General features: G+C 35.5%; 1 protein-coding gene across 9 annotated transcripts in view; it reads left to right on the top strand.

The window, feature by feature from the left end:
* SCMH1 (Scm polycomb group protein homolog 1) overlaps positions 1-16,753 on the top strand; it is a 183,551-nt gene that overhangs the window by 72,944 nt on the left and 93,854 nt on the right. For 7 of the 9 annotated variants that reach the window (XM_028123371.2, XM_028123373.2, XM_028123364.2 and 4 more), the window contains 2 exons: positions 407-477; positions 9,021-9,255. In XM_028123371.2, the coding sequence (XP_027979172.1) occupies positions 407-477; positions 9,021-9,255 (306 nt within the window). Of the gene's footprint in view, positions 1-406; positions 478-9,020; positions 9,260-9,507; positions 9,588-16,753 lie in introns of those variants that run through there. The other 2 variants (XM_088022476.1, XM_028123375.2) reach the window with 2 other exon arrangements.

Here is a 16,753-nt window from a genome sequence, read left to right on the forward strand (position 1 = left end):
AAGTTATCATTTGATGGTATTAAGGGATCTCTTCAGGAGTCAGGGTGTTCAGAAGGATTCTCCTCACCCACTCTCTACGTCTTCTGTTCTGCTGTCCAAAGCTTCCTGGACACTTCTGTGAGATATTGGTATATCTTGCTCTGGCATTTTGGATCACTTTGGGGACTAACATGAAAACCATGTAAAGGTCATCTTCAGACCATGATTTTAAAACATTGATCCAAAATGATCCACTCAGGTCACCTAGATTTCTACCCCTAATACTCTTTTGAGCCCAATAGGGAAAAATAACTTTTTTCTTACACTCAGAATGAGTCCAAAAAAGGGCTAATGTTTAGTGTAGATTACATTCTAAAAGCACTTTTTAGGAAGTTGACTGTGATAGAGATTTCTATTTCCTTTACAGGTCATTTTACCTGGGACAAATACCTAAAAGAAACATGTTCAGTCCCAGCGCCTGTCCATTGCTTCAAGCAGGTAATTGATTCTCAACATCTTTAGTAGGTGGGAGGCAAGTAGGTTTGTTCTGGTCCTGAGACAAGCAAAACAAGCCCTTGGACTTCTCACCTGAAGGCCCCAGAATAAACTTCTGTGGGAAGAATACAGCTCAAGGCTCAAAATTCATGAATTTTGGCAGCAGTCTCTCCAACTTCATCCCAAGTAACACCTTTTCCTTTCTTAACCTCTTTGAGGCTATATTTTGTTACTGGGAACAATACCCAATGTTTATGATAGCTTTAATTCAGACAGATAGGAAACAGAGTTGTAGTCCGTACATAGTGCTTGAAAGGGGAGCGGTATTCATTTCTCTTTATGCAACACCCCGGCCACAGTCCTGCCTTTCCATAAGAATACTGGCACCAAGTTCCACTGGAGAGTACGTTAGGACTTTATTAGAGGTTGCCCCGAGCTTCCCATATAGGATTAAGTGTCCCACACGATGCACAGATAATGTTGACTATATCAGCACATGATAAGGCTGGTAAACAAAGAAGTGTACTGCCGTTAAATAGAGCTAAAACATCAGGAAGTTATTTATACCTTCCTTTATTATTCAAGTGTTTATTTCCTCAAATTGTCAACATTTCACTTTAAAATTTGTCTGTGTTCTAAATAAAAATACACTCCAGGACTTCTTATTTGAAATAAGAGGGACTGAATTCATACTCCCACCCAAAATAATAATAATAAAAGACAGTATATTAAACAGTAGTTTTCAAGTTACTGAAGATCAGGCAGCCAAGCACAGTGATCTCTGAGAGATGAAAAACAATAAGTTGAGCCCCTTATGATTTCCAGCTTACTGCCTTAAGAGAGTTTTGAGACCATGGCCCATAGAAGAGGAGCCCAGGGTGAGCCAGCGGCTCCCTAATTTGAAGAGATGGAGCTGAGAGGGGAAACCAAGGTGGCTAGAATTTAGAGGACAGAGTGCCTAAGAGAAAAGAGAAGAAAGGAAGGGAGGGAGGGAGGGAGGAAGGAAAGAGAGGAAGAAAGAAACCACAGAGATCTGCAGAAAGCCCTCTTCAAGTCTTCAGCAAAGTGATGTTTCATGTATGCAGTTGAGGAAACTACCAAAGCCCAGAGAAAAGCCATCTGACAGGATTGGAAGGATCAGAGCCTCACACTCCCACAGGGCTGAGAATAATGCCTGATTCCACCAGCTAGACTGGAAAATCTCATCATTCATGTGGCATACAGTGGAAAACTTGGGAAGATCCTACTCAGCAGTGGGAAATAATTAGCCTTAGAATGAGGCTCTGGACCTGCCTAACAAATCATAAAAGCAAGACTCAAAATGATCAAACTGTTTTCAGGTAACTTAAGGGCATCTAAGAACACAGCACAAGAAGGAATGCAAAAATAACCAGCAACCAACAGGTAAAAGACAAACGTCTATCAAAGATTACCAAGCATGTAAAGAGGCAGGAAAACATCATCAGTCATGAGCGGAATAATCAACCAATTGAAACAGACTCAGAACTTATATAGATCTTAGAATAACAGACAAAAACATTAAAACATGTATTTTAATTGTATTCCATGTGTTTGAAAGTTAAGCAGAGACATGAAAGATAATGAAAAGACTCATACTGAACTACTATGTGCAAAATGAAAAATACACTGGATGGGATTAATGGCAGAAGAGATCAGTAAACCTGAAGACATAGCAGTAGAAACTATCCAAAATGAAACAGAAGAGAGAAAAGAATCTTTAAAAAGATGAAAAAGAACATCAGTAAGTCAAAGGATAACTTCAGTTTCCATGGGATAACTTCACAGACCATGTAATCAGAGTGCCCAAAGGAGAAGAGATGAGGGACGGAAAAAATATTTGAAGATATAATGGCTAAAAAATTTCCAAAATTGAGGAAAACTGTAAATCCACAGATTGAAGAAGCTCTGTGAATCCGCCCCGCCCCAGATAAGAGACAAGAAGAAAACTACATTAACGCATATCATAAAGGCTCAAAGTTATCAATAGAGAACATCTTAAAAGCAGCCAGAGAAAAAAGACACTTTACATAAAGGTTAACTAGCTTAGTTAACATTATATTTTCATATATTTAGTTACCTTATATTTACTTGTCAGAAACAATGCAAACAAGAAAGTTGAGCAACATGTTGAAAGTAACAAAAGCAAAAACTGTCAACCTAGAATTCTATACCCACTAAAAAGATCTTCCAAAAACAATACCAGGTGGAATTATGGATATATAAAAAGGAATGAAAGTCCCTGGTAATTGTAATTATAAGGGCAAATACATAAGATGTTTTTCCTTATTATTTAAATCTCTTCAAAAGATAATAATGTAAACAACAATAATCGTATTGTAGAGGTGATAAGAGATGTATAAGTAAAATGTATAACATAAATGCCCAGGAGAGGAGAAATCTTAAATATATTCTTGTAAGATTCTTATACATGAGGTGTAATGTATAAGAATAATATATTCTTATAAGAATAGTATATTCTTATAATGAAGTAGGATAATATTACTTGAAGATAGACTGATAAGTTAAACATGTTTACTATGAACAGCAGAGCAACCACTAAAATAATAGAAAATAAATAGCAGATGGTAGACTTAAATCCAACCATATCAGTAATCAAATTAATTATAAATGGTCTAAATGCCCTAGTTAAAAGGTTGAGATTGTCACATTGAATAAAAAAACAAGATCCAATTTTATACTGCTTGTAATAAATTATACTTTAAATATAAAGACACAAACAAGTTAAAAGTAAAAGGATAGAAAATGATATACCTTGCTGACATTAGCCACAATAAAACTAAAATGACTATGTTAATATCAAAGTATATTTCAGAGTAGAGAATACTACCAGAGATAAAAAAGGTAATTTCATCATGAAAAAGGGTCAGACATTTTTACATGAAGCAAAAAATGATAGAAAAGTAAGGAGAAATGAATAAATATAAATTTATTTATAGATGGAGTTCTAATACTCCCCTCTATGATTAAAGAACACATAGTAGGAAATCAGCAAATGAATAGTAGCCATTAGCAACACTGTCAAACAGCTGGACCTAACTGACAGGTATAGAACACCCCCAGCAACAGCAGAATGTACATTCTTTTCAAGTGCACACAGAATATTTACCACCTTCAACCATATTCTGGACCATAAAGTAAGTTTTGATAAACTTAAAAGGACATAAGTAATATAAAGTTTGTTCTCAGGTTACATTGAATTAAAAATAGCAAAAAGTTATGTGGAAAATAATACCTCCAAATATTTGGAAACAAAGTAACATATTTCTAAATACCCATTGGGTATGGAGAAATAAAAAGGGACATTAGAAAATATTTTCAACTAAATGGAAATGAAAATTTCAGAATTGTGGATTGCTGCCAAAGCCGTCTTTACAAGGAACTTAGAGCACTAAACACTGATACTAAAAAGAAGAAGAGTTTCATTTAGTCACCTCAACTTCCATTTTAGATAATGAGGGGGAGAAAAAGAGCAAGTTAACCCCAAAGTACACAGAGGAAAGGAAATAATAAAGGTCAGCGCATAAACCAATAATAGAAGAAACAGAAAAATAATAGAGAAAATCATTGAAGCCAAAAGCTGATTCTTTGCAAATATCAATAGAAATGATAAACCTCTAGCCAGATTAATCAATAATAAAAGAGAGAAAACAGAGATTACTAATGTCAGAATTGGAAGGGGTAACCTCACTATTGATTGTACAAATATTAAAAGGATACTGAAGGAATATTATGAACAAATTTATGCCTTTAAATTTAACAAGTTAGTTGAAATGGATAATTTTCATGAATAACACAAATTACCAAAGTTCACTGAATAACACTATTTCTGTTACAAAAGTTGAATTCGTAGTTAAGAAATTTCCCACAAAGAAAATTTCAGGCCTAGATGACTTCACTGGTGAATTGTTGCAAACATTTAAGGAAAAAGTAATGCAAATTCTACACAGACTCTTCCAGAAAGTTTAAGAAAAGGGAATACATTCCAGCTCATTCTGTGAGGCAAGTATTACTGATACCAAAATCAGGTAAAGATACTGAAAGAAAGGAACTACAAAGCAACATCTCACATGAAAATACATGTAAAAATTCTAAAGAAAATTCTAGGAAACTGATTTTAACAATATGTAATAATAATTCATCATGACCAGGTGGAGCTTAATTCCAAGAACGCTAGGTTGATTAAACATTCAAAAGTCAATTAGTGTTTCACCATATGAACATACTAATGAAGAAAAAGTGTGATCAACTCAGTAGATGCAAAAAAGCATTGACAAAATCCAGTGTCCATTACTAATAAAAACTCTCAAAATAAACAAGATACAGAAGGGCATTTCCTAAATCTAAACCCTAAAGGGCATCTTTGTAAAACTTAAATCTATCATACTTAATGGTAAAAGTTTAAATGCTTTTCCCTCAACGTCAGGAACAAGACAAGGATGTTTGCTCTTGCCACTACTATTCAACATTGTACTACCAATGTGACCAGGCCAAAAGAAAAGGAAAGGAGGAAAGGGATTCAGATTGAAAAATTTAGAGCAACCACCAAAGAAAATATACATGAATTGATGGCTAACATTTTTTCATTAGGGAAGTACAAAGTAAAACCATAATGAGATATCTCTGTACATTTATTTAAATGTCTCTGATAAAAAGGACTGACTATTCCTAATAGTGGCAAGTTTGTGGAGTAAATGGAACTTTCATAAAATACTGGTGAAAACATAAAATGATTCAACTACTTTAAAATATAGTTTGGTGAAAAACTTCAGCAAACTACTGAGCCAAAAAAAAAAAATCACTAAACTAGGAATTAAATAATATATCTTTAACTTGAAAAAAAATTTTATACCTCAGTACTATAGTTAAAAATAACTCAATAGGAGACATAATGGAAGAGAAACTCTCATTTACAATAGCAGCAATATATATAATTTTTTCCATACCAAGATTCATACATGGGTGTTCATAGATTTATTTGTAATAATCAAAAACTGGAAACACACCAAATGTTTATCAACATGAACTCACCAATAAAAAGAAATGAATTATTAATGCATTCAGCAATATAGATTAATATCAGAATAGTTATGCAGAGTGATAATATCTACAAAAATTCTATAGCCAACATCATACTTAATGGTGAGAAACTAGAAACTTTCCCACTAAGATCAGGAACAAGGCAAGGACATCTCCTCTCACCACTCCTTTTCAATATCATAGTGGAAGTTTTAGATACTGTAATAAGACAAAAATAAAAGATATACAGACTAGGAAGGAAAAAAAATAAAACTTTGTTTGCAGATGACATAATTGTCTCTGTAGAAAACCTGAATTGAACCCCCCCCAAAAAAACAAACCCTCCTAGAACTAGTAAGCAGTTATACAAGTTTGCAAGATACAGGTTAATATATAAAAGTCAATCACTTTCCTTTATACTGTAATGAACAAGTGGAATTTGCAATTAAAAACACAATTCCATTTAGCACCTCCAAAAATGAAATACTTAGATATGTATCTAATAGAATATATGTAAGATTTATATGAGGAAAACTACAAAACTCTGGCGAATGAAATCAAAGAACTAAATAAAATGGAGAGTGACGTTCAAGAATAGGAAGACTCGGGGTACCTGGGTGGCTCAGTCGTTTAAGCATCTGACTCTTGATTTCGGCTCAGATCATGATCTCAGGGTTGTGTGATTGAGCCCCACATTAGGCTCAGTGGCTCAGTGTGGAGTCTGCTTGGGATTCTCTCTCTCTCTCCTTCTGCCCATCCTCCACTTGCACATGCTCTCTCTCTCAAATAAATAAATAAAATCTTTAAAAAAAAAAGGATAGGAGGACTCAATATTGTCAAGATGTCAGTTCTTCTCAATGTGATCTATAGATTAAATGCAAACCTAATCAAAATTACAGCAAGTTCTTTTGTAGAAATTTGATTCTAAAGTTTATATGGTGAGACAAAAGATCTAGAGTAGCCAACATAATATTGAAGAACAAAGTTGGAAGACTGACATGACCCAACTTAAAGGCTCGCTCTAAAGAAACAGGAGTCAAGACAGTGTGGTATTTGCAAAAGAAGAGCCAGATGGATCAATGGAACAGAATAGAGAGCCAAGAAATAGTCCCACATAAGTAAAAGCAACTGATCTTTGACAAAGGAGCAAAAGCAATACAATGGAGCTGAGATAGTTTTTTCAATGAATAGTGCTTCAACAACTGGACAGCCAGATGCAAAAAAAAAAAAAAAAAGGAATCTAGACAGAAATCTTACACCCTTCACAAAAATTAACTCAAAGCAGACCAGAGACTAAATGTATTAGCTCAAAACTATAAACTCCTAGAAGATAACAGGAGAAAAACAAGATGACTTTGGGTGTGGTGATGACTGTTTAGATACAACCACAGGCATGATCCATGAAAGAAATCATCGATAAGCTGGACTTCATCAAAATTAAAACCTTCTGCTCTGTGAATGACACTGTGAGAAGAATAAGACAAGCCACAGACTGGGAGAAAATATTTGCAAAAGGCATATCTGATAAAGGAATGTTATCCAAAATATACAAAGAACACTTAAAGTCTCAAAAATAAGAAAGAAAACAACTTGATTAAAAACCGGGCCAAACATCTTAATAGACACCTCACCAAAGACATGCAGATGACAAAAAAGCATGTGAAAAGATGTTCCACATCATATATCATCAGAGAAATGCAAATTAACAGTAGTGAGATACCACAACACACCTATTAGAATGGCCAAAATCCAGAACAGTAACACCACCAAAAGCTGACAAGGATGTGGAACAAAAGGAACTCTCATTCATTGCTTTTGGGAGTGCAAAATTGTACAGCCATTTTGTAAGGTGGTTTGGTGATTTCTTACAAAACTGAACATACTCTTTCTATACAATCTAGCAATCGTATTCCTTGGTATTTACCCAAAGGATTTTAAAACTTAACATCTGCACAAAAACTTGTGCATAGATGTTTATTGCACTTTTATTCGTAACTGCCAAAACTTGGAAGCAACCAACCTGTCTTCAGTAGGTGACTGAAAAAACTGGTATAGCCAATAAATGGGATATAATTCAGCCCTAAAAAGAAATGAGCTATCAAGCCATGAACAGACATGGAGGAAACTTAACTGCATATTACTAAGGGAGAGAAGCCAGTCTGAAAAGGCTGCATATACTGTATGATTCCACCTATATGACATTCTGGAAAAAGCAAAACTATGGAGACCCCAAAAAAGATCAGTGGTTCCCAGTGGTTGAGTGGGTGAGGGATGAATAGGCAGAGCACAGGGGATTTTTAAGGCAGTTAAACTATTTGTATGATCCTGTAATCACGAATACCTGTCATTATACATTTGACCAAACCCACAGAATGTACGACACCAAGAGAGAACCCTAACGTGAAGTGTAGACTTTGGGTAATTATCATATGTCACTATAGGTTCATCAGTTGTAACAAATGTACTGCTGTGGTGGGGGTTGTTGATAAAAGGGGAAACTATGCATGTGTTGGGGCAGTTTGTATATGAGAAATCTCTTCACCTTCCTGTCAGTTTTCTTAACCTAAAACTGCTCTTAAAAAAATCTTTTAAAAAAAGAAATGAATTATTGATATATTGAACAGTATGGATGACTATCAGAATAATTATGCTGAGTGAAAGAAGCTAGACACAAAGAGAGTATATTCTCTATGATTCCACTTAAGACTAGAAAATGCAAGCCAATCAATCTACAGTGATAGAAAGTGATCAGTGTTTACCTGGGGACAGGGGTCTCGGTAGGGCTAGACAGAGGGATTATAAAAGGACATGAGAAAACTTGGGAGTGTGTCCATGTTTGTTATCTTGATTGTGTGTCCGTGTTCGTTATCTTGATTGTGCAGATGGCTTTTAAGGGTGTATGTGATGTATGTGGTATCATGGGTGTATACATATGTCAAGATTTAACAAAGTGTATAGTTTATGGTATGTCAATTTAACTTAAAATTGTTTTTAAATATGAATTGATTTATAAGTTAATGTCAGGATAAGAAGAATATTAACCCCCGATAGTGTGTATGGTGAATATACAAACCAATACACTGAAATGCTCCATGAAGAGACACTAATGATATGTAAGTTTAATAGGATGATTTCTGAGAAGATAATGTTAGGAATACCTGGAGATTTAGGATGTTGGAGAAGATAGGATGAGAAAGCATTTAAATCAGGACCATTTGAGACACTGCTATGCTTTTCTTACTGGTGTGAGCCAATATTTGATGCTTCTCTGGACAGTAATTTTTTTTCCCCTTTATCTCACCTTCCAGTGTTTCTTTTACATGAAACCCTTCCTAAGAATTAGGGAAGAGTTCAAGGCAGTTGTCTCAGGCCCAGCTATAACCCATTTCAGTCCAAAGCATAAATTGTCAGGTTCCATCTCTTAACATCCTTACTGAAAATGCCATTTACGCTTAGTCTTCCTAATCCCCATGGCTTGTTTTTCTCAGTCCTACACACCTCCAAGCAACGAGTTCAAGATCAGCATGAAATTGGAAGCACAGGACCCCAGGAACACCACATCCACATGTATTGCCACAGTAGTTGGACTGACAGGTGCCCGCCTCCGCCTTCGCCTTGATGGCAGTGACAACAAGAATGACTTCTGGCGGCTGGTTGACTCAGCTGAAATCCAGCCTATTGGGAACTGTGAGAAGAATGGGGGTATGCTGCAGCCCCCTCTGGGTGAGTAACTAGACCCAAGCTCTCCTTAGCCAATTAGTTATCTTTCCAAAATTGTACATCGTATTATGGGAAAGCCTAGGTCCCCTGCCTATTCCTTCTTTTTCATATGGCCAAAAATGAAATGAACTGTAAAATCTGGACAGATCCATCTCTACATTAACTTATAATATCCAAGCTTCTCTTAAGCTCTCCTTTTTCTAACTAGAACCCATACCTTTCATCCTTCTTTGTCAGTTCTCATTTACCCTGAGAGAGAAAATGGAAGATCTTACCATTTAACCTGCCTCAAAAAACCACAGAACTTTTGCCAAATCCTACAATGATAACAAAAGGTGAGAGAAGATTTCCCAGTAAAAGGATGACTATTATAGGGGTTCCTTCTTTCCTTTCCCCTAAATTCTCACTTGGTCCTTGTAAGTTTCTCAATTTGAATTAATTTGCATTTTTTATTTAAACTAATAACCCCACTATATCTTTCTTCTCAAGATCAGACTTACCTTTTTTTTCGCCTCGGGATACCTCAGTGATTTAGCCCATCTCATCAGTTACTATCAATCACTATTGCAGTGAGTCTCAACAGAGAAGAGAGAGAGATGGGTTATGAGCTATGGCCCCTCAGAAGACTGTACTAAATTAATTGAGCTTTAGAGGACAGGTACCACTTGGAAGAGATCCAAAGGTGGTTACTGAATATTATCCCCCATTTAAAAAATTAACTTGTATTGTAAAATTCCAAACATATACAAAAGTAGAAGGAATAGCACAGTGAATGTCCATGTATTCTTTATCCTTGGTAATTACCTGTTGGTAATTAGTCATTCTTGTTTTATTTGTACCTGTACATATTCCCTGCCCTCTCCTGCCCAATTGCCCAAACATCATTATCATTCTATCATTAAATAGTATCTGTGTCTCATAGATAATATTTTTAAAAACATAATCATAATAGCATTATCATATGTAAATAAGCTAATGATAATTCATTGATATCAACAAATATTTACTCAGTGTTTAAATTTTCCCTGTTGTCTGTCTGTCTGTCTCTTTCTCTCTCTCTCTTAGTTTCTTTGAATCAGGATTCAAATAAGACCCACATATTGCAGTTGGTTGATACATCCTTTAAGTCTCTTAATCTATGGGTTCTCCTTCTCTCTTATTTTTTTCTCACAATTTATTTGTTGAAAAACCTAAATAATTTGTCTTTAATATCTCCCACAATTAGATTTTTGCCAATTGTATCTTTGTGGTTTCATTTGACATGTTTCTCTGTTCTCTCTTTCCTAGAAATTGGCAGCTAGGTCTAGAGGCTTGATCAGGTGCAGGTTCAATTTTTTCATAAGAATATTTCATAGGTGATGGTGTTTACTTCTATTAGGAAGCATATATCATCTCGTTGTCTCTCATTTTATAATGTAGCAGCCATCACTGCTTGTGGTCTAGATCAAGGGTTGACATTTTTTTAAAGGGTTAGACAGCAAAACTTTCAGGCTTATTGGCCATACATTCTCTGTTGCAACTAGTCAACTTTGTCATTGTAATACAAAAGCAGCCAGAGACAACACATAAACAAATGAGCAAGGCTGTGTTCCAATAAAATCTTGTATTTACAAAAACAGATGACCAGTCTGCTGGCTATAATTTGCTGACCCCTGATTTAGATCAATCAATTCATTATGTTTGCAAAATGGGAAATTTTAATCTTATAATTCCATCCACATAAATTAAATGGAATATTTCTATTAAACTTCCATCAATTATTTGGCTATTGTAAGGATATCATTCATGGAAGAAAGCTTAAATGCTTGATTCTTTTCTTTACTTACCAATTTTCAAAATGATGAATTGGTTTACTACCATCCTCCAAAAATATTTAAGGACAGTTTTTTTGTTACTGTTGTTTAGTATCATAAACCCAAGAATTCATACATATTTGACATGTTTCATTCATTGCACTAATTGTCCTTATTGATTCTTGATTTGTCCCATCATTGGCTATGTAGGAGCCTCATCAAATGGTCTCCTGACTTTATTGCTTGATAGCTCTCTTGGAATTTTTGAAATTTCAAAATGTTCCAGGCTCATCTTATATACTGTCTGCCCCAAGTATGGAATCAGCTATGTCTTTTAGGTGCCTGGGTTCCTTTTAGTGGGAAATTATATTTAGAGATTGTAATCTGAACACTAGAGTACTCAGTGCTAATGGGTTGGTTGTTCTTTCTATGTCTTTTTGGCATAGATTTTTATCTTTATTAAAGGTGAAATCATTAGTTCATATTGATACTTCCTACTAAAATTCAGGATAAATGGTGTTTTTATTTACTTTATCTTTGCTGTCTTAAATCTGTATCTCCTTTGCACCACAACAAAACTCTAGTTCTCCATATCACTAACAAAATAACTCATTTGTTTTATCATATAGTGCACATACAGCAGGCTCAGAATAACAGTAACACTTACTACCATTATCATTACTGACAGTGTTTGAGTTACTTGCATTTCTTTTTTTCTTACCCTCAAGTGAAGTATAGTCAATAATATGTTATAAGGTTGTTTGGATTGGTTTCTCTCTGGGTGGCAGTGCCACCAAGAATAAATATAGGTTCATTTGTTGTTTTTCTTTAAAAGATTTATTTATTTTAGAGAGCACGTGCATGCACATGAATGGGGGAGGGGCAGAGGGAGAGGGAGAGAATCCTCAAGCAGACTCCCTCCTGAGCACGGAGCCCGGCATGGGGCTCAATCCCAGGACCCTGAGATCACAACCTGAGCCAAAATCAGGGGTCAGATGCTGAACCACCTGAGCCACCCAGGCACCCCTCTATTTTTTTTTTATTTTTAGAGTTTACTTTTTAGAAATGTTCCTTTATAAATATATATGTGACATATATCATTCTTAAAGTCAAATCTATAAAACAAAGTACATTCAGAGAAATCCCCTTCACCTCATTCCTTTCTTCTACCATAGGCCACCACTTTCTTTTAATTTTATAGTTTGTACTTCATTTTTTTTAAAGTGGTTCTCTTTTTTTTTTTAAAAGATTTTATTTATTTATTTGACAGAGAGAGACACAGCGAGAGAGGGAACACAAGCAGGGGGACTGGGAGAGGAAGAAGCAGGCTTCCCTGGGAGCAGGGAGCCCAATGCGGGGCTCGATCCCAGGACCGATCATGACCTGAGCTGAAGGCAGATGGTTAATGACTGAGCCACGCAGGCGCCCCTGTACTGCATTTTTTAAAAATACAAATATATTTGTGTGTGTGTGTGTGTGTGTGTGTGTGTGTGTGTGTGTACATTCATACATATGTATTTCCCACTTTCTTACATAAATGCAGCATACTATACATATTTGTCTTAACCTTGCTTTTTTCCATTTAATGAAATTTCCTCAAGTTGATTTCTTAGTAGTATGGAGATATTTCTTATTCCTTTTTATAGCTGCATAGTACTGTATAATTCTCAACCTGCTTATGAATCACTATTTAGAAACATCTTGATAGGCTATTAAAAAATACAATTGACCCTTGAACAACACAGGTTTGAACTGCACAGCTCCATTATACACAGATTTATTTCGATAAATACAGTACACTACTATAAATGTATTTTCCCTTCCTTATTTTCTTAATAACATTTTCTTTTCTGTAGCCTATTTTATTATAAGAATACTCTATATAATACATACAACATACAAAATATGTGTTAATCAGCTCTTTACATTATCATTAAGGCTTCAGGTCAACAGTAGGCTATTAGTAGTTAAGTTTTGGGGGAATCAAAAGTTACACATGATTTTTGAGCGCATGGGGTGAGTGGGGGTCGGTACCCCTAACCCCTGCATCGTTCAGGGGTCAACTATATAAGCTCCCAAGGATAATAGTGATGATTTAAATCACAGTCTTCCAGTAAATTCTCTAGAAACGTACAGATCAAAAAGGAAACCAAACCAAGCCACCCATAATTCATGTTTAAATGTAACTAGGAGTCAGGAATACCACAGATTTCAATTACATGTTGTCTGTGTGTTCAGATATAAAGATCTGAAATCATTAGAGCTAGTACCTGACCCATACCAGAATGAATAGTTTTATGTAGGTAGAAATTGCATTTAGAAAGGGGAGGGCAGTGGGAGCCTAACACAATCAAAATTACCTCCAGGAAAAGATAGTTCAGTTTAGAGTGGGAAATACTAAGAACAGAGCTAAGACCTACTTGATTAGAACATTGGCTACTGGGAAATCCAAAGGAAGAGAGTGGATTGAAAGTGTGAGGGACTAGAGATAGCACTCTTGAGAAGATAACTACCTTTGGGGGACATATGTTGAAGGAAAAGAAGGAAGTCGGGGGTTGTAATTCAGAATTATACAGAAACAGAAGAGAATCAGTCAAAAGACACACCAGTCTTCCCATCCCATTCCAACAGGCTCATCTACTGAAGAAACTGTCTTTCACTAGGTCAACAGAAACTTCATAACCCAAGATTCCTGCCAAAATAGAACCTCCAGTTTTTGCTGGTCCAGGAAAATATATTTGAAATGATTACAAAACAGCAGTCAGTATGTATAAAAAGCTTCTATATGACGAAAAACCAAAGATGAGAATAAAACCATTTTAACTACTGAAAATTCTGCCAAAATCAGTTACTAACCAGAAGAAAACTATTGCACAACAACCCAACTTGAATTAAATAAGTATTGACAGATAATGAAAAAAATCCCATGAATCATAAATTTTAAAAGTCAGACTAGAAATGCACAATAGACAGGAAGATGTGAAAATAGAATTGTCCAAACTCAAGAAAAAAATTGAAGAAAAACAAAATAATCTCAGTTGTAGACTCAATTCTAGGGTGCCCAATGCATACTAGGTTTAACTGAAAATATAAGGGACATTGAGAAGAGAACTAGAAACATCCAAGAGAATAAAAATAAATATTAGGAAAGGTTAAAAAGTATCAGAAAGGAACTGTTAGATATAGAACATAGTCCATAAAGATTGTATAATTGGATGTATAATTGAAGTCTCTGAAGAAGATGAACAAAATAATGAAACAATTAATACTTAAAATTGTAATGTAAGAAAGTTTTCCAAAAATTAAAGAAGACCTGAACCTACATATTGAAAAGGCCTACCTTTTTCCTGGAAAAATTGATTCATCTTGGTTACTCCAAGATGTATTCTAGTAAAACTCTTACCCTCTAAGAATAAAGAAAAATCTCTCTAAGCCTCCAGGAAAAAGGCCAAGATATTTACAAGGGAAAGAAAGTGAAGTTTGGATCATACGTCTCTATAAAAAGTACAAAGAAAGAAAATAAGAACAGAGGGTTTTATATCTATACAAGCTATTTCTCAGGTATTGAGATTATACTGAAACAGTGTTCAGCATGCAAGAACTCAGGAAATACTATAACCCCAGGCCCTACCTGAGGAAACAGTTACAGAAAGACCTTCACCCAAACAAGGAATGATCAAGCTAAGACAAAAACAAAGGTGGAGACAAGAGTAGAATAGTACGGTATCAGTCTGGATCCAGTGAGAGAGAGAACCCACACAGTAATTTGAACACAGAAAGTGTAATACAGTTGTTAACTGTAACACAAGATTGAGGGATTGAGGGATTGGCTAGTCAAAAGGAAAGAGAACTCTAAAGAATATAAGGGCAGACATAAGGAGAAGCCACTAGACTGGAGCTGAGATGGACAACCCAAGGAAGGACCTCCTCTCTGCCCCCATCCTCAGGGCAGAGATGTTGTTGGAGCGGGCACAGCTTTGGCTCACTGGATGAGAGAAGTCACTGTGGTCTGCCACAGCAGTGGAACTTGCTAGAAATTTGCCTTCGAGGGTACCTCTAAGGAAAGCTGTTCATGGAGAGCTGTCTCTCTTGAGTGCTACAAAACCACCTAGATGGGGGAGGGTGGCGGCAACGCTGGCTACTGATGCTGCTGGCTGTCATGCACCGCAGGATATGGACAATGCAGAAGGTGGGGGTGCTGCAGGTGCCTGCCACGCAAACACATTGGAACCAGGAAGCAAACCCCCTTCCTCCTGTAATATCCTTAGTTGGGATCAAAGGATATCACCTGAAACTGATAAACCAATAGTAGAAGCCTAAATGAGGAAAAGGTAAATTAAGGACATTAGAAAATATGTTAGTATAAAGGTAACCACTAAAACAAAATTCCAAAATGTCCTAAATAACAAAGGAACAAAAAGATCAAGGAACAGACCATACAGAGAAAGAGATAAACTAAATATGGAAAGCACAGTAAATAAAACATAACGTGAGAGAGTTGAGACCAAATGTGTAATTTACATTAATAAATGTAAATGGTTTTAACTCACCTATTGAAAGAAAAAAATTTTCAGAATGGTGCTCAAAGTCAAACCCAGCTTTATACTGTATACAGGAGACATACCTAAAATCAAGTGAATGAGAAAGACTAAAAATGAAAGGATGATCAAGGATATACAAGGAAAGTCAAACAATATAATAGCAGAGATTGCAGTTCTGGTATTAGACAAGATAGAATTCAGACCAAGATTTATCAAACAAGACAAAGAAGCCACTTTATTTTAAAATGTTTAATGGTGACACAATTCATAATGAAAATGTAATAGTTAAAAACATTTCAGAACCAAATTACAAAGCATCTGTCTTCACAAAACAAATTATGGTAGGTGCAGGGAGATAGAGACAAACACACTAATAAGTTTAACACAGCTCTCAAGGCAGGCGAAGAGGACAAAAAGTAAAGGTATTAAAGACTTTCTTTTCTTTTTTTTTTTTTTAAGATTTTATTTATTTATTCATGAGAGACAGAGAGAGAGAGAGAGAGAAGCAGAGGGAGAAGCAGGCTCCCAAGGAGCAGGGAGCCTGATGTGGGACTCGATCCCAGGACCCTGGGATCATGACCTGAGCTGAAGGCAGACGCTTAACCATCTGAGCCACCCAGGCGCCCTAAAGACTTTCTTTTCTATAAGTTGTACCAAAACATCTACTTAACTTCTTTCATTTGTACCACTCCTTCAAATAATTTGGTACCAAAAAACAAAAAAAAAGACTTCAGTGAATAAGGTAGATCATATATGTGTATACATATCAAACTTTATACCCTGCTAAATGCCCTTCTACATTGAAATCTAAAACTCTGCTCTTGTTTGGAAAGGGAAATATAAACCAAAATTGCAGAATTCCTAAAAAGTAATGATAATAAACATATATCAGAATTTTGAGATTAATTGAAGCAGTGGTTGGAAGAAAACTGATAGCTTTAATCACTTGACATCAATAAAACTGAAAGATAAAAATTAAGGATGTAAATTCCCAATTGCAAAGACTAGAAAAGGAGTCACAATACAAAGAAAATAAAAAGGAAGAAGAAAAAGATAAAACAGAAGTTACTGAGGTAGAAAATAAAAAAGCAATAAATCACAATACTGGTCTTTTGGGGAAAAAATACACAAATCACTAGTTCGTCTATGAAAGAAAAAAAAGGAATA

The sequence above is a fragment of the Eumetopias jubatus genome, unplaced genomic scaffold (genome assembly GCF_037043125.1).
Source record: "Eumetopias jubatus isolate StellerSeaLion01/CBP00866 unplaced genomic scaffold, mEumJub1_p1.0 scaffold_4, whole genome shotgun sequence".
NCBI lineage: Eukaryota > Metazoa > Chordata > Mammalia > Carnivora > Otariidae > Eumetopias > Eumetopias jubatus.